At 34.7% G+C, this 17,923-nt stretch overlaps 1 protein-coding gene across 2 annotated transcripts in view; it reads left to right on the forward strand.

Moving 5' to 3' along the window:
* The window catches only part of CLTC (clathrin heavy chain), a 61,518-nt gene that overhangs the window by 42,378 nt on the left and 1,217 nt on the right, over positions 1-17,923 (forward strand). Inside the window, exons 15-32 of one of the 2 annotated variants that reach the window (XM_063109106.1) lie at positions 774-899; positions 1,584-1,726; positions 3,500-3,734; positions 5,914-6,036; positions 7,042-7,187; positions 7,418-7,601; positions 7,772-7,964; positions 8,426-8,583; positions 8,837-9,001; positions 9,307-9,414; positions 9,498-9,665; positions 9,802-9,951; positions 10,041-10,172; positions 10,286-10,396; positions 11,245-11,415; positions 11,802-12,023; positions 13,355-13,375; positions 17,095-17,170. In XM_063109106.1, coding sequence (XP_062965176.1) covers positions 774-899; positions 1,584-1,726; positions 3,500-3,734; positions 5,914-6,036; positions 7,042-7,187; positions 7,418-7,601; positions 7,772-7,964; positions 8,426-8,583; positions 8,837-9,001; positions 9,307-9,414; positions 9,498-9,665; positions 9,802-9,951; positions 10,041-10,172; positions 10,286-10,396; positions 11,245-11,415; positions 11,802-12,023; positions 13,355-13,375; positions 17,095-17,170 — 2,632 coding nt within the window. The remainder of the gene's footprint in view (positions 1-773; positions 900-1,583; positions 1,727-3,499; positions 3,735-5,913; positions 6,037-7,041; positions 7,188-7,417; positions 7,602-7,771; positions 7,965-8,425; positions 8,584-8,836; positions 9,002-9,306; positions 9,415-9,497; positions 9,666-9,801; positions 9,952-10,040; positions 10,173-10,285; positions 10,397-11,244; positions 11,416-11,801; positions 12,024-13,354; positions 13,376-17,094; positions 17,171-17,923) is intronic. The other variant, XM_063109107.1, reaches the window with a different exon arrangement.

The raw sequence follows: 17,923 nt of genomic DNA on the forward strand, positions 1-17,923 counted from the left end.
GAGGAATGTTTCACTGTATATAAATGAATTCCTGATGGAAACTGTTATTTTTTGTGCTGTACCTTATGTCTGTGGAATATAACAGGACATGTATCAGGTAAATTCCCAGTACAGGTCTTCCCTACCTGTCTATAAAATGTTCTCTGTCAATCTATAAATAGGACTGTAGTTTGGTATTTGTAATGGTAAAAGCAGTTGGCAATTTATAGATGTCTTTTCTTTAAATGCTCTTTCTTTTTTTTTTTTTTTTACCTTTTTCTTACAGCAACATGTGGTGTATTTAAGTCATGGCCATCACCATCATGTTGCTCCTTGTAGGCTTTATATAAGAGAGTGTTAGAGGCTGGTTATATAGATTGGAATTGGGGAGGGGTAGAAAATTAATCATTAGTTTGAAATTATTTTTGACAATGTGGATTATAGTTATTAAATCAACTCCAAGTTCAATTAGAGTGTTAATATGAATGAAAGTCCCAATTGTGATGATTTTATAACATGAGTGCCACTAGTTGCTCACAAATCTTAATTCATTACTTTGTTTTGGTAAAGGGGTATGTGCAGGGAGGAACCTGGTATGTGAATCTAGTTATTGCTTTAGTAAAAATTTACTGAAACTGGGATGTGCACAATCAACTATTGGGACGTTTATTTCTTTAATAGAAGAGCCAAGTTTGTGTGAGCCTCTCCCATATGCATAGGACATAATGTTTTACATAGATTTGAGTCCTTGTACGAAGGAGGAAATTAAGTCTTCTTTTTGTTCTTTTTTTCAGGAAGCAAAATTAACAGATCAATTACCCCTTATCATTGTATGTGATCGATTTGACTTCGTCCATGATTTGGTGCTTTATTTATATAGAAATAATCTTCAAAAGTATATAGAGATATATGTGCAAAAGGTAAATATTTAAAAGTATAATCTTATTGTATATTTATTTCTCATATTCTGGAAATCTTCATCCTTTCAAAACTCTGTGCACAATAAGAGGGGTCTGCTATAGTAGCTTTCAATACTTTTCCCAGCATTATCTTATTATTATTATTATTATTATTAAAATTTTACATGCATGCTAAGTGTGTAAAACATAGGAATAGAACTGCTGAGGTTGAAAAAGTTGGGTGGCCTAGGGCCATACTAAGTTGGTAGGCTGTGAGGTATCCATATAGAGCCCCTAAGTTCCAAAACAGTTTTCAAACCATCTTAAATATTGATATTAGAAACTTTACCTTCTAACTCTAGACATAATAAGATGCTTTTGCTATAATGGGAGCATTTTTATTAGATAGCTTTCCATAGTCATTCTTTGACTTTAGTTTCTTTGGACTTATTTATCATTTAGAGGAATGATTAGATCACTAACTGAGCCAATAAAGGATAATATGATTCCAATACTTATTAGACCATGAAATCTTTTCTTTCAGCTGGACTTCCTGCTAAATTCCTCTATCTAGTTGTAAATTTAGACTCTCAGTTTATTACTAAATTTAAAAACTGAGCTTAAAAGAGAACGGATTCTCTTTTAACTCCTCTTTGCTTTGCTTCTTAAAATAATGGCATTCCTTTTTTTTTTTTCTCACCACAGGTGAATCCTAGTCGACTTCCTGTGGTTATTGGAGGATTACTTGATGTTGACTGCTCGGAAGATGTCATTAAAAACTTGATTCTTGTTGTAAGAGGTCAATTCTCTACTGATGAGCTTGTTGCTGAGGTTGAAAAAAGAAACAGGTGTAGTACATTTATTCATAAATGGAATAAATTAGTAATCTTTCTTAGCATGGTAATGGATAAAAATATAGCTAGTCATTTGCCTCAAAGCTACTCAATAACACATGGAAAATAATTCCCTGGAGATACCTAATTTAGAGGTGATAAGCTAGCTGATAGTACTGTGGAAAAATTACAGCTATCCTATAGAAAATCTACTAACTTGGTTGATCACTTTTTTTGCATGTTTATTATTACAGCTATGTGGTTTGACTTTCTGTTTTTAATGTAAAGTATGTAGTAAACCTCCTTTTAGTTAGATAGGATACCAGTATATTTAACAATTAATTCTTCACTGATAAATAGTGTGGTGTTTGTTCACGTATAAGAGGGAAAATAGTTCCCTGTGCAACTCTTGGTTAAACTGATATTTAATTTATAGTACCTTAATATGATAATATGAATTATGAATTTCCAATAGTAGAATACAGTATAAGTGCTTTTAAAACTTACTAGACTATGAAGTCTTTTTTTAGCTGGAACATTTTGAAGAACTAGTGTTTGGGAAGTGCTGATGTAGTAATTGAGGTTGGTGGATTGGTATAATAGAGGGAAGTTACTCTAGCTGCATGAAAGGATATGAAGAAAACCTGTGGGGTTTAATTTTAACCTGAGTTAATGTAGGTAACCTACTATGGCATTCATAGGATTTGTATTAGAATGTTTCAAATATGGACAAATTCTGCATTTAAGGACAAAAGAGATATATAGTATAATACTGACTTAAAAGTTTGAGCTTAGTTTGAAATGATTTTAAGTTATAACAATTAAACATTTAGAAAGAGGTTGACTTTAAGCCTAACACCTGAAAAAAATCTTATCACATATTCCAAGCAAATGGCCAGATAGTTTCTGCTAGATAATTGGTCTTCAAATGACAAATTATATTGTGATAAGCTAGAGTCACATCTAAGTCACTAGTCTAGACATACCTTAGCTAATCTTAATTCTTTCAGTTGACATGGCACATCTGCTTTGGTTGCACGTATTTATAGGATCTTGATTTTTGCCTTTATTAGTAAAAAAAAATTGTCTTTACCCTAATGGGAATGTTCATAATGACTATGTGAATTTGATAGCCAAAATATGGAATAATGCTTTTTCTCTGACTGCTTTTAGTATTTAAACCATAGGTAAAAGAGGCATGGTCATCAGGACCATTGAAACATAAGCTATAGCTTAACAAAACCATGACCCTTGGTGGAATGATCATATAACACCTAGAACTATTAAACGCAGAGCTTCTAAAGCTGCCAGATTTTATTCCCAGTATATATTTAGGGTACAGCTCCCCCTTTGCCTATAGGTAACATCATATGTTAATGGTGTTGAAACTGAAAGGAACCTCAGATAATCTGGCCTATATCATACCACATCCCCATCTTATCCCTAAACAGCATTTTATAAAGCCTAGATGTTTTGTCTAGTATAAAGAAAGGGCAATCTGTACATCTATAATTTATCTTATATCCAGATATAAGCAGATAGGTATATCTTATGGCAGATAGGTCTGGGAGAGTGAAAACCAGTCTTATATACCTTCTGAGTAGTCTTGGGCAGCTAACTCACTTAACCATCTCTTAAGTCTTAATTTCCCAATATGTAATACGATTGAGAATTAAAAATAATGTATGTGAAAGCACATAGTAGACCGTAAGATACTTATATAGTTAGTATGTTAAGAATGTGTTATTTGTAATACAATATGTGTTTCTTGTTTCATTTTTTTACTAGATTGAAACTGCTTCTGCCTTGGCTGGAGGCCAGAATTCATGAGGGCTGTGAAGAGCCCGCTACTCACAATGCATTAGCCAAAATCTACATAGACAGTAATAACAACCCAGAGAGATTTCTTCGTGAAAATCCCTATTATGACAGTCGTGTTGTTGGAAAGTATTGTGAGAAGAGAGATCCACATCTGGCCTGCGTTGCGTATGAACGTGGCCAGTGTGATCTGGAACTTATTAATGTGAGTACTGCTAGCTGAATGTGTACAGAGAAGGCTGCATTTTTTTTTTAACCTATCATATCATGTCAGACTAGTGAATTTTGAGAGTTTCAGAGCAATTTTAGATTATATGGAGCATTTTTGGATGGTGGGTACTTTTCAAAAACTTTATTTGGAGATAACTGTGAACCTAAAAATGCCCAAAATTGCAGGTCAAGTCTATATACACATTTATTCTGATTGACCTATTAATGTTTTAACCCAACTAGCTTTATCAGTTTGTGTACTCATACATGCACCAATCATACATAAATGTATACACACATAATTATTTAACCATGTGAAAATAGGTTGCATACATCATGGCCTTACACCCCTCCCGAGTGTATTTCCTAGGAATAACGATATACCCTTTTATAACTACATTGTAGATAACCAGTTTCAGTCAGTTTGATGTTGATAGAATACTTTTAAAAATTTGTTTTGTTCCAATTTTGTCAGTTGACCAATAATATCCCTTATAGCAGTTTTTTTTTCCTCTAGGATAATACATCGCATATAGTTGTCATGTCTCTTTAGTCTCCTTTAATCTGGAACAGTTCATCAGCTTTTTGTCATTTTTATGACACTGATATCTTTATAAAAAATAGGGTTTCCCCCCATTTGTAACTTTTTTTATTGAGGTGAAATTCACATAATATATAATTAACTGTTTTAAAGTGTACAATTCAGTGGTATCTAATGCATTCACAATATTTTATAATCACTGCTTTTATCTATTCCAAGTTTTCATTGCCTCAAAAAGAAACCGTGTATTAAGTTCCCTGTACCACCTCCCCCCTGCCCCTGACAACCACTAAACTGTGCTATCTCTGTGGATTTGCCTATTCCGTATATTTCATTTAAATGTAAAGTCTCTTTTTTAAAAATATAATGTTTCTCACTTTTAGTTTCTCTGATAGTTCCTGGAGATTAGATTAGATTAGATATCTTCACCCAGAATACTGCTTAAATGATAGTTTGTGTTTCTCATGCTATTAAATCCAGAGGTACACAATGTTCATGTGTCCCCTTTGTGATGTCAGATTTTGTCAAGTTGTACAATTATTATTTTTCCCCTTGCAGGTATTAAACAGTCTGTGAGTAGACATTTAAGACCATGCAAATATCCTCCTGCTCTCTCCATTAGCTTAGAATCTATTGATTCTTGCTTAAGCTATTAATGTGTTGGCTGCAAAATGAAGATTTTCCCACTCTAGCACTTTCTCCATATTTATGTCAGCACTCATGTATTCATGGACTCACGGATTCCTGTTTTATTCAGTGGGTTATAATCCATTACTATTATTCCTTTTTTGGCTGATGGGAATCTCTTCAATCTGGCTCCCATGTCTTTGTGTCATGGGCCCATAATTCTCAGAGCACTTTATTTTATGGCATATGACACACCAGGCTCATTTTGTACCTTCCCAACCCTGGAATCAGCCAATTCTCCAGGAAACCCCCAATCCCTGGAATGGTATTAGAAACCAAGATCTAGGCTCTAAGTGTACTTGCTTCTAGGATCTTTCAGTGGTCAGAGCTAGTAAATATATGCATCTATGTACATACATTCATTCATATATTTATGTACACATTCATACATATACACATGGAAAAACAGACACACAAGAATAGCTAGTAAAACACTGAAAAGAAAGCTATGAAAGTGGACTAGCATATATTGAAGCGTATTGCAAAGCTTCTATAATTAAAACTGTACAGTACTGGTGCATGAATAGACAAGGCTGGTACAGTAGAATAGAAAGTCCAAAAATAGATTCAATGTCAGGATGCTAATTTATAAAAGCCTCCAGAAATTAGTAACTATTTTTTTTTTTCTGTTGGTTGAATTTTAATAGGAATAATTTGGGTGTAGTCTACTCACGATAATGTGTAAACGTAATGGATTTCTTTTCCTATAAGATAATAAGCACAGTTTAAATGATAGGAAATCACTTTTAAAATTAGAGTCATTCTAGGGCCAGCCCGTGGCTAACTTGGGAGAGTGTGGTGCTGACAACACCAAGTCAAGGGTTAAGATCCCCTTACCGGACATCTTTTTTAAAAAAATAAAATTAAGTAAAAAATTAAATTAAAGTCATTCTATAAAAAGTCCTTACTTTTTTACCCTTAAATTAATCTTTCACATCTTATTTAGGTTTGTAACGAGAATTCCCTCTTCAAAAGTCTTTCCCGCTACCTGGTACGCCGAAAGGATCCAGAATTGTGGGGTAGCGTGCTACTGGAAAGCAATCCTTACAGGAGACCCCTAATTGACCAGGTAAAATTGGCAAATGTGTTTAAGGCTCCTCTTTTCTTATGAATAAAATCTTTTCCCTCATCGTATACCCAAATATACTCAAATGGATTATATTTAACTCTGAGAGAAGGCAATAAAAAGTAGAAGAAAAGTAAAATTATGCTATATATAAATGTATGTGAATTTATATAAAATATATATTACATATGTTAAGAAAAATAAAATACATCCCAAAAGACATTTAATTATATAAAACTCTCTCGGTTCATCATAGTTAAAAGGAAAGCAGCAAATTAATCATTAAGGATTATTAATACCTCAGAAGTGATTAAATTGATTGGAAACATTCATGACAGTAAGTCAGCAAAGGATAAGGATTGATAAGAGAAAATACAAAAGACCAAGTGGGTAAATGTTATTAAATCTCACTAATAAGCATACAACTGCAAATGAGATGTGGTTTTGTACCTATATAGAACTGAAGACATATTTTTACCCCCCAAAATTTAGAGGTATTATTATAACGATTCTTAAATTCTCCTGATAGAAGTATAAATAAAACATTTTGGAAAAGAATTGATGGAAGGCTATTTATTTTTTCCTCGGAAGCATTTCTAAGGAACATTCCAAGTAGATACAAAGCTTCCTGGAAAAAATATTCACTGCACCATCTAGGAACCATGCAAATAGCCAAAACCAGAAGAATTACTGATTGTATAATTCCACATATATGTAGCCATTAAAATGATAATGATGAGTGTTAGTGTGAATAACTTCTAATCAGGGAAAAGATAGAAATTATATAATGAGGGTAATTTTTCAACACAGTAGAATTACATATAGTCTGTGTTCATGTAGATTTGTGTTGAAAGACTTTTGGTGGTAAATTTAAAGGTATTTTTCCTCCTTCATTCTTTTCTACCTATGTCATGTTGTCTAGTGTAGTGAGAGGCCAACTTATTATTAGATAATATCTTTAAAAACCACCTTGAGTCTCAGTACTTATTCACCATATATCCTCTCTAGGTTGTACAGACAGCCTTGTCTGAGACTCAGGACCCTGAAGAAGTGTCAGTAACTGTCAAGGCTTTTATGACTGCAGATCTTCCTAATGAACTCATTGAACTGTTGGAGAAAATTGTCCTTGACAACTCTGTATTCAGTGAACACAGGTATGTTATCAGAGGTATCCACCGGCTATTTATATTCAGTCTTTAATTATGGCCTGTCAGTTTGGAGAAGGAACAAAGAGACAAAGATTAGAGAAAGTTGCCTGAATTCTTATTCTAATACCCCATCACTTTTTACCCTACTTCCTGAGACAAAACCCCTGTATACCCACAGCCATAGTGGTTATTTTTTTATGACTGAAGCTTTTTAAATGTCCTCTTTTTTCTTAAAGGAATCTGCAAAACCTCCTCATCCTCACTGCAATTAAGGCTGATCGTACACGTGTTATGGAGTATATTAACCGCCTGGATAATTATGATGCCCCAGATATTGCCAATATCGCCATCAGCAATGAGCTGTTTGAAGAAGCATTTGCCATTTTCCGGAAATTTGATGTCAATACTTCAGCAGTGCAGGTAAATCTTAGTTGAATTGCTGAATGTAGTGCCTTCCCTTGATTCAATGTCTGCATTGTCCTTTGAGGGTGGGCATAATAGAAGAGCAATGAAATGCTAACAGCTTAAATGTAATTGCTGTGTGTAAGATCCATTTTACTGTAACCCTAATTCAAAAATCGGTTACCTAGGTCTTGATTGAACATATTGGAAACTTGGATCGGGCATATGAGTTTGCTGAACGCTGCAATGAACCTGCAGTCTGGAGTCAACTTGCAAAAGCTCAGTTGCAGAAAGGAATGGTGAAAGAAGCCATTGATTCTTACATCAAAGCAGATGATCCATCATCCTATATGGAAGTTGTTCAGGCTGCCAATACTAGTGGTAATGACTGCTTATCTTTTTGTGTTTGAGACCTCAGGAGTGATGAAGCTAAGCATTAAGATATCTGTCTGTTCTGAATTAGGTAGGAGTTGGATACTGCATGGTTACTTATCAAAACTTTTAGCCCTCCATCTTAGTCCAGGTAAAGAGAGGCTGCATTTTGTGAATTTATAAGATCTGTGGGGAAGATTAATTTTCTGCTTTGAAGTCTCATGAAATCCTGATAGGGCTGTAATCTTATAACTTTAAGGAAAAAAGAGAATTCAGCTATTCATTTGGTCAATAATAATATAGAAGTGTAATAGAATTTTTACAATTTTAGACGAATTGCATGGTTTACATTTGACATTCTTTATAACGTTTCTTTGAAAAGGAAATTAATAGTAATTCTCATTTACTTGTGTGAAACGATAAACTAGGATGTTAGTGTTTGGATTTATTTTCTCTTTTTCTATACTTAGGAAATTGGGAAGAACTGGTGAAGTACTTGCAGATGGCCCGTAAGAAGGCTCGAGAGTCTTACGTGGAGACAGAATTGATATTTGCACTGGCTAAAACAAACCGCCTTGCAGAGTTAGAAGAGTTCATCAATGGGCCAAATAATGCTCATATCCAACAAGTGGGTTTCCTGTTCAGATTTTTTTTTTTAAGCATATAAATAAATAGTTGAGCAACTTTATTAATTTAGTAGTAGGATTAACACATAGTAACTGAAGAATTCTAAGGAAACTTCTTACAGAAAAACAAATTGTTTCTCAGCATTAAGATATGAATTTGGAAAGAAGATTGAGCTAAGGATGAATTTGGAAAGAGGACTGAGCTAAGGCAAATATCTTACTGAAAATGGATTATCTTTTGTTTTTTCCTCCCAGGTTGGTGACCGTTGTTATGATGAAAAAATGTATGATGCTGCCAAGTTGTTGTACAATAATGTTTCCAATTTTGGACGCCTGGCATCTACCCTGGTTCACCTGGGTGAATATCAGGCTGCTGTTGATGGAGCCAGGAAAGCTAACAGTACTCGAACATGGAAAGAGGTAATCTAAATATAACTTTGAGTGAAGAATTCAAGATTCTATTTAAAAATGCTCTTGAGGGCCGGCCCGTGGCTCACTCGGGAGAGTGCGGTGCTGATAACACCAAGGCCCCGGGTTCGGATCCCATATACGGATGGCCGGTTCGCTCACTGGCTGAGCGTGGTGCTGACAACACCAAGTCAAGGGTTAAGATCCCCTTACCGGTCATCTTTTAAAAAAAAAAAAAAATGCTCTTGAAACTGATCAGTTGAAATAACCAGCACATGTTTGCATTTGAGTTCACATAAAGGAAATATTTATTCTAGGTCTGCTTCGCCTGTGTAGATGGCAAAGAGTTCCGTCTTGCTCAGATGTGCGGGCTTCATATTGTAGTACATGCAGATGAATTAGAGGAACTTATCAACTACTACCAGGTAATGAATAGGAGCCTTTTATATGAAGTGAAACCCTTTACCACAGATATTGTCATCTTTAATTGCACATTTCTCTTATTTAGGATCGTGGATATTTTGAAGAACTGATAACCATGCTGGAAGCAGCATTGGGACTTGAACGAGCTCACATGGGAATGTTTACTGAATTGGCTATTCTGTATTCTAAATTTAAGCCACAGAAAATGAGGGAGCACCTTGAGCTTTTCTGGTCCAGAGTGAATATTCCTAAGGTAACCAACCCTTAACATTGTGAGGCAACTCTACAGCTAAAACTAATACTTTCAGTATCTTTTTTTCCCCCCCTCGAAGACTATTAGTTGGAATTTGAGACCCATGTCTAAAGCAATTAAATCTTTCTTAATATAGGTGCTAAGAGCTGCAGAACAAGCTCATCTTTGGGCAGAACTGGTGTTTTTGTATGACAAGTATGAAGAGTATGATAATGCCATAATTACCATGATGAGTCATCCAACTGATGCATGGAAAGAAGGGCAATTCAAAGATATCATTACCAAGGTGTGTACCTTCTTCAAAAGATAGACTTCAGAAGGAAAAAGCTCATTAGGCTATAACTCCGACTTCTATATGGATTTTTCCCATTTTAGGTTGCCAATGTGGAACTATACTACCGAGCAATACAGTTCTACTTAGAATTCAAGCCTCTGTTGTTAAATGATTTGCTGATGGTGCTGTCTCCACGGTTGGATCACACTCGTGCAGTCAATTATTTCAGCAAGGTAATAATTTTAAGCCAAAGCTTCATAGCAAGGAATTAAGACACATTTAAATAACTTTTTCCCCTGGAATTTAAATGACGTGCTACATTTATAACAAATTCTTTATTTTAAAGGTTAAACAGCTACCATTGGTGAAACCATATCTGCGTTCAGTTCAGAACCACAACAACAAATCTGTGAATGAATCACTGAACAACCTCTTTATTACAGAAGAAGATTATCAGGTAAAACCTTTTGATTCTTGCACATATTCTCAAAACTTTGGTTATGATTGGGTGGTAAAGTTGGTTATGTTTTCAAGTAAAAAAGCCCATTATCCTTTCAGATTGTAAACATTAGGTACTTGTATGCCTAGGATCTAAATTTAGTAAGGTTTCCAGGATTGATAAATCTTACTTCTTCTAATTAACTGCCAAGTTTCCAGAATTTTGCTTAGACCTTGCATAAGATACTGCTTTTTAGAAAAAATGATATGGTTACTTCATCTCTAATATCAAGATAATAGGTAGAGCCAAAACTCATTTGATATTAACTGTATTTTACTATTCACTGCTTTTCTTACCTAATATCTTATTAGTATTTGTCTTTTAATAAACTTTTTCTTATGAAGGATTTTATGTAAACAAAGGTAATCAGAGTTAAGGTTAAGCTAGTTGCCTTTTTTCCCTTTCTTACTGTCAGCATGATTTTCTCTTAGGCCCCTGCTGATCCGTACAACTGAATATCATGCTGAGTTGTATCAGTAGTTTCCTAGAGCACAAACTCTTACCCTCCAAATTACAAATCCTCTCAACTTTATAATCATTCGTGTTAGTCCTTGATACTGAAAACCCTGGAGAAAATTGCACCTTTAGAAAATTGTACAGTACCTTTGAAGACTTTATTTTTATAACATTAGATTAAGGAACTTGATTAATAACTGTTCACAGATTTCAACTTTGTAGTTTGATGCTTCGGTCTAAGCTGTCATATGTTATCATCGAATGGGTTCATTGATCAAGAAAGATAGAACATAAATGTTAAACTACAATGAAACCCTGATTTGTTATTTGGACGGTTTTATTTCTTTAAGGCTCTACGAACATCAATAGATGCTTATGACAACTTTGACAATATCTCGCTTGCTCAGCGTTTGGAAAAACACGAACTCATTGAGTTCAGAAGAATTGCTGCTTACCTCTTCAAAGGCAACAATCGCTGGAAACAGAGTGTAGAGCTGTGCAAGAAAGACAGCCTTTACAAGGTTGATGGAGTTGGTGGGGGTGGGCTGTTAAACCAAGCCTAAAATGGTATATCACGATTATGTTCTATAAAAAGTATTAGCTTTGTGAATATGAGAATTGACTTTAAGCCCCCATTTGTGGAGCTGGCAATTAAATCAATGGATTTTAGGGTCTGTCTTATGTTCAAGTCAAATCTCTCTGTTTTAAAAAAAAAAAAAAAAAAAACTTTTAGGCTGTCCTTTTCCTTTCCTTTCAAATTTTTAATTTAAATATATAACTGGGAGGGTTTTTTTACCCTCGCAAACCCAGGTTTATGTTTTTGGAAAGTATCTATTCTATTACTTGGTTTACCAGTTCAGCATACTTGGGTTTAATACATTTGACCTTCATCATTTCCTTTGAATAGGATGCAATGCAGTATGCCTCTGAATCTAAAGATACCGAGTTGGCTGAAGAACTCCTACAGTGGTTTTTGCAGGAAGAAAAAAGAGAGTGCTTCGGAGCTTGTCTTTTTACCTGTTATGATCTTTTAAGGCCAGATGTTGTCCTGGAAACTGCATGGAGGCACAATATCATGGATTTTGCCATGCCCTATTTCATCCAGGTCATGAAAGAATACTTGACAAAGGTAATGACTCTTCTAAGTGTTTTCTGAACTAATTATCTTGCAGCTATGTAAAATTCTACATGCACGTTTTTTTTTTTGTTTTTTTCTCTGCTAGAAGTCATTTAGTTGATCATAAAATATTCCTGTTCTCCAGAAATTTTTTTAATAGCTGACAAATGACATCGATAAAAGAGGGAATTCAAACATAACATGTCAGAATGTTTACCCTCAAGGTATTTCCAAGGGTGAATAGTAATCTATATTTTATATTTTAAAAAAAACATTTGATAAAATTATTTTTCAAAACAGTATCTTTCTCAGAATCAGTTTATGTAACTTAAATGTCCATAACTAGTATTGTAGAGATTCCCTTTTATTTGGTTGGTTTCTGACTTTAATGTCCATGCCTCTTTCCCCTGGGGAAGCTGCATGTATATTCTTAACATCCTGTTGATCTTCACAATTTCTTGGTAGTTTAACTCCTAATTTAAAAATATCAGGGCTGGCTGGTTAGATCAGTTGGTTAGAGCCAGCCTTCTAACACCAAGGTCACAGGTTCGGATCCCCATACTAGCCAGCTGCCAAAAAATAAAATAAAATAATAAAAATATCATAGGAGGTTAACAATTAACCATGTTTCCTAAAAATGCATTAAACAAGCTGGGGGTATAATCAACTTATAAAATTTACAATTCATCTTAGTGTCTCTTTTTGATATTAGAATATTTTTACTCACCCTGTCTTCAATAGTCACTAACTTTCTCACTGTAAAACATTTAAAAATGGTCTTAAAGGATCCATTTCATCAAAGCAAAACATGCTTAAAATCAGAGTCTCACATTTGATCTCTTCAGCATGCCTGAGTAAATGGGGGGAAGAAAAGCATTACTAACAATCCCCAGTATACTCAACTTTTCCTTAGGATACCACCTAATTAGATATCATTGCATTTTTAAAGAATTAACATTTTCTGTGTAAAGTTCCAAGTAAGAGAAAAAAAGTTGCCTTATTTTAACCATACATGAAAATACCTTCTTTTCTTATGCATAATGCCAACTTGTGAGAACTGGCTGTAAGCTGCTGTTAACCTAAGTGCTATAAATTTTACTAGTGAAAGCTGCTTTCTTTCACACTGACTTGTAGTATAAATTCTTCTGCAGTAAGCTCTGAAGTTAAAAAAAAAAAAAAAATTCTTAATTTTGCTTCCAGTATGCCCTTTATTTTCTCTCTCATACCTTTTTTAGTGGTTAGATGTTCTCCCCCCCAAACCTTTGTTGCTGATTCTACCTTTTTATGCTCAATATGGAATTTGATTTTTTTTTCTAAGCTGCACCTTCTGAATTCCTTTGCAGGTTGATGCAATAAAGGAAAAGGTGAAAGTTGATTCTTTTCCATCTTTAAGTCTGGAGGACTAAGTCTAAGAAATTTGCATGATTTTTTTTCCTTTCTTTTCTACACTGCTGCTGCTGCTTTTTCCCCCTCAATAAATTTTCACTAAAGCCTCTGCAAGTTCCTTGAAACATAACTATAATAGAGCTGTAGGACATTAGTAGATGTTTGCTACTAATTGGCTAATAGGCTTTAGGAAGGGCAGGAGGCTAATCAGTAGTTGGTTCACAGTCTCTCTTAAATATATTATTAAAAACTGAGCGTGGTGAGTTTCCATATTAATTCCAAAGTATCAGGAAATTTCTTTTCCCTGTCAGGGTATCTGGATCATAATAGGACTTTCTTAATACTTGAAATAAATTAAAACAGCCTCTGGTTTTATTTTGTGAGCTTGCCTGACAGTTGTTGAATTTAATATGTATATATATGCCCTAAAAGGCTTTTTGGGGTTTTTTTTTTTTTGGTATTGAAGGACTGTGATCCAGTTTCTGATCTCTTGATTCTTACTAATTTTTTGCTGAAAGTAGATACAAGAGATACTAGCTGCTTCCGAAGAGACTTTCCTCATGTTTCTCCAGGTGTCCAGTTCTTATGGTGCTAGTCCACTTTTTAAGAGGAATCAAAACCTTTTTAATCATGAGAGCCAAGCTTGCTATAATTGTTGCTAAGCAACATGGATTATTTATGTTTATAATGGAGCAATATTAACTTCTACATTTTGTAATAAGGCACACCTCTGAAGCTACCTAAAATTTGCTCTCTTGTTTATCAGTTGGCCTGTCCAAGAAGGTCAAATTTAGGCACCTTTGCTTGTCTCCATCCCAATATAAATGGAACAAACTTACAAACTTTTGTCTGGTATTAAATTGTGGTTAGAAAAGGGTGGGAAGGTAAAGGAGAGTTGAAACAAATTTAAAAGAATTTGGGTGGAGGGACAATGCCTTGGGAATATGTTGAACCAAACTGGAGTCACCACTGGAACTTAGGGCAAACCTGAGTAAAATGCATTGTGTGTGAGACCCTTCAGCAGCTAGTAAGCAAGGCAGTTAGAAAGCGTGTGTGTGAAAAACAGGTAATTGAACTGCAGTGTTTTGCATTGTTTTAAATCAAGCATGTACAACAGTCATTGCAATTACATCATACTACTTTTTAAACTTTTATAGCATTGCTGTGGGCTGTGTGTGTTTCTTGAGAGCCTGTATAGCAACAGTCATCTTCAGATCTCACTTCTTGCTTCAGTACTTTTGCCTTTTTTTCATGCACACATACACCAAAATAACTGACTGCATGTTAACTTTTCCTCTGCAGCATATTGCAGTCTTTGTGGAAAAGCCTTTTACATTTTTGTGAATTTTCAGTAGCACAGATGGAACTGAATTCAGTGACATGCTCACATGTAATTTTTCTTTTTAAATCCAAGGATCAGAAACTTTTTGTTACAGCTCTTAATGAAAGCTTGTGTTCATAAGAGACTTCTTTGGTTTTTCTTTTTTAAGCAATCTAAATTGGGTCAGTAGAAACAAAAATTGGATGTTCCTGTGCCAGAGACTGTCCCATTTATATAGAAAAACCAAAATTTTTTGCTTAGCTTGATGCTATCTATACCTTCAGAATTTTTATTTCTTCCTTAGGCCCAACCTGCCTATGTCTATGCCTGGGCATTGTGATGTTGCTAGCTCTTCTAAGTCTTCCGTATATTTCTGTAATAGGCCGGCCTTCAGTGTTCAACATCTGATTTAGACATTAACTTTTCAACACGTGTTCACTCTAAATTCTTTTCCTTGAAAGTCTGGAAATGTATTATGCAGTGGTGGCTTTTGATTAATTTTTCTTCTTTTTCTTAGATGTTATTAATATACAGGCATCCATGTATTTTTCTATAGCTCATTCTTGGATACTGGTTAGTTAGCAGAACCCCATCTGACCTTTGGTGGCACGGAACTGTGCTTTAAATTCTATAGCTGTAATAATTTTTGTTGTAAGTTTGGATGCCACACAGCGGGTATTTCGCATGGTACTTATACTCCATAATAGTCTTCAATTCGATATTGAGGTAATTTGTAACACATGATCACTTAGGCTATGAAATAGGATAATAGTATATGAAAACAAACTAACCCCCCATCTTCCTAGGGTAGAAAACCACATTTCATCCAAAGGTGTCTAGAATTTACTTAGGCTTACTTTTCTCAAACTTTCAGTTCCCTGACAAATGAAGATGGATTCGACCCATGTTTATGGTATTTAACATGAAACAACTGAAATAAGCATAAAACACTGTCCTAACCTTAAAGGCCTATGTGAAAACTCAAAGACACTATTTTAATCATTTCAAAGAGAAAGAAAGTGCTGCTTTAACCTTATTAGGATTTAGGATCAGGTTTTTACATTTTTAAAGTCTGCATGTCTTTTTTTATGAATGATTTTTCACTATTTGCCTTTCTGAAGAACATGCAGTAAACATTCATAAAACGTTCCTCTCTGCACCCTGCTTCCTGTTCTCTCCCAGCACACTTATGACCTTGAAAACCACTAGTACTAAACAACATCAAGATTTGGAATTTAGTTTTACTTAGACTATAATGATAGACCAACTATCAGACTTTGGTTGAAATACCAAATTTTAAATAGTTTAAAAGACAAATACAGTGTATAGTGAAAGAGACTCCCTCATCCCAGGGCCTTAATGTCCCTTCTTTCTAATTTGTCACGGAATTACAGAATCAAATCAGAATTAAACCCAGAAGGAACTTTGTAGATCATTTCATTCGACCTCCTCATTATACAAGGAGTCTTCAAAAAGTTCATGGAAAGATTCGTATTATCTTTTAATTCTATTTTCCCATGAAATTTGTGAAGTACCCTTGTTTAGAGAAGGAAATTTGAGAACCAGTGCAATGGTTTGCCAAGGTCACACAACTAGTTAGTGAAAAGATCTAGGCACTCCAACTCCTTTCTTACACTATACGTTTGAACTCCTATAAAGAATTATTTCTCTCTGATACTGTCAAACTCTAGATTGATTTAGAGTAGCTAGCATGTAATAGCTATTTACTACTTTGGCTTAATTAAAAGCAATTTTTTTTTTCTCCGCAAAGAAGTTGGGGCAAAGTCAGGCTTTCCTAACTAGTTCCTGGAAAATAGAGCCATGTAGTGTTAAAACATGCAGCCTGTCTATAAAGTTTGAATATGGAGCCACTTGAGTCTTATACTTCAGTCTGCACCTGTAACCAGTATCAGCAGAAGCTGTGCACAGTTGGCAAAAAATAGCTTATTCTGCACAAGTACTTGCCCAGTCCACATGTTGACTCATTGCATTTTTTGAATACCATTTCCTTTGGGAAGGAAGTCTTGGCTGGTTCATGAGTTCATTGTTATCTTTGATAAGTTTTACAATTCATTTGGAAATAAAAGTGGTTCCTTCTCATTTTCTCCCTTCCTCAGGCTGCATCCTAGCATGCCCAGTTTTAGCCTGGCGTGAGCTTTTATGGCATTTATAAATCCCTCCTTCCTGAGGGTTTATAATGACAGTGCTGAAAACCACCTTAACATTACCATTGAATTTGAGGGGGCCTGAGAATGTCCTTTCTAGGCTGTTTTATTTTGACAGAATATAACATACTAAGGCTTTTCCACTTTCTGCCATAGACCTAGGTTTATAATACTTTTGAGGTACTAATTAACATAACCTGTTTTTCTCCAGGTGGATAAATTAGATGCTTCAGAATCACTGAGAAAAGAAGAAGAACAAGCTACAGAGACACAACCCATTGTATATGGTAATCTCTTTTTTTAACCTCAAAGAAATACATTAGATAAACGTTTCATTCTTTAGACTGGACCTCAGAATAGAAATATAACAAGCTTCTAAAATGCAAAAGTCTCTCTGAGTTAAGGGATACTCCTCGCTACCATCATTTTTTTTTTTTTTTTTCTGAGAACTGTCTTAAGGCAGGCATTAACATTCACTAAAATAATATTAAATACAAGGGAAATCTCAAAAACAGTCCTTTAAGAACATAACCTAAATTTTCCTGGTTGCCTGATCGCTGATTGATTACTTGCTCATAAGTTACTGAGAAAGAAATATTGATGAATTCTATTTTCAGAGAGCAAAAGGTGATAGAACATGCCAAAGCTGTCTGTTTAGCATGCTTTACATAAAGAATACACACATCCTCACTTTAAATTCTAACTGGGGCAGAGAACTGAGTTTCCGTTTGAGAACTTTCCAGACAGACAGGATCTTCAAACTCTCAAGTGAATGTTTAAGGCAATTTAAATTCTTACACCTGCATTCTGAATTACTTCCCCTTTCCATTTTCATCCTTGGTGAACAGATTAATTTGAATGAATTTGAAGGGTATACAGGTAGGTTAAAGCACTATAACCAAGTGGTCTGTGAAGGGGAGCATAAAAATATGACCATATCTCAGGCTACTAAAGAAAGTGATATTATACAAATCTATTATGCCATTATCTCTTTTTTACTATAGATAAAATGTATTTTGAGAATGGTAAACTGAAAAGTG

The sequence above is a fragment of the Cynocephalus volans genome, chromosome 10 (assembly GCF_027409185.1).
Source record: "Cynocephalus volans isolate mCynVol1 chromosome 10, mCynVol1.pri, whole genome shotgun sequence".
NCBI classification, from domain to species: domain Eukaryota; kingdom Metazoa; phylum Chordata; class Mammalia; order Dermoptera; family Cynocephalidae; genus Cynocephalus; species Cynocephalus volans.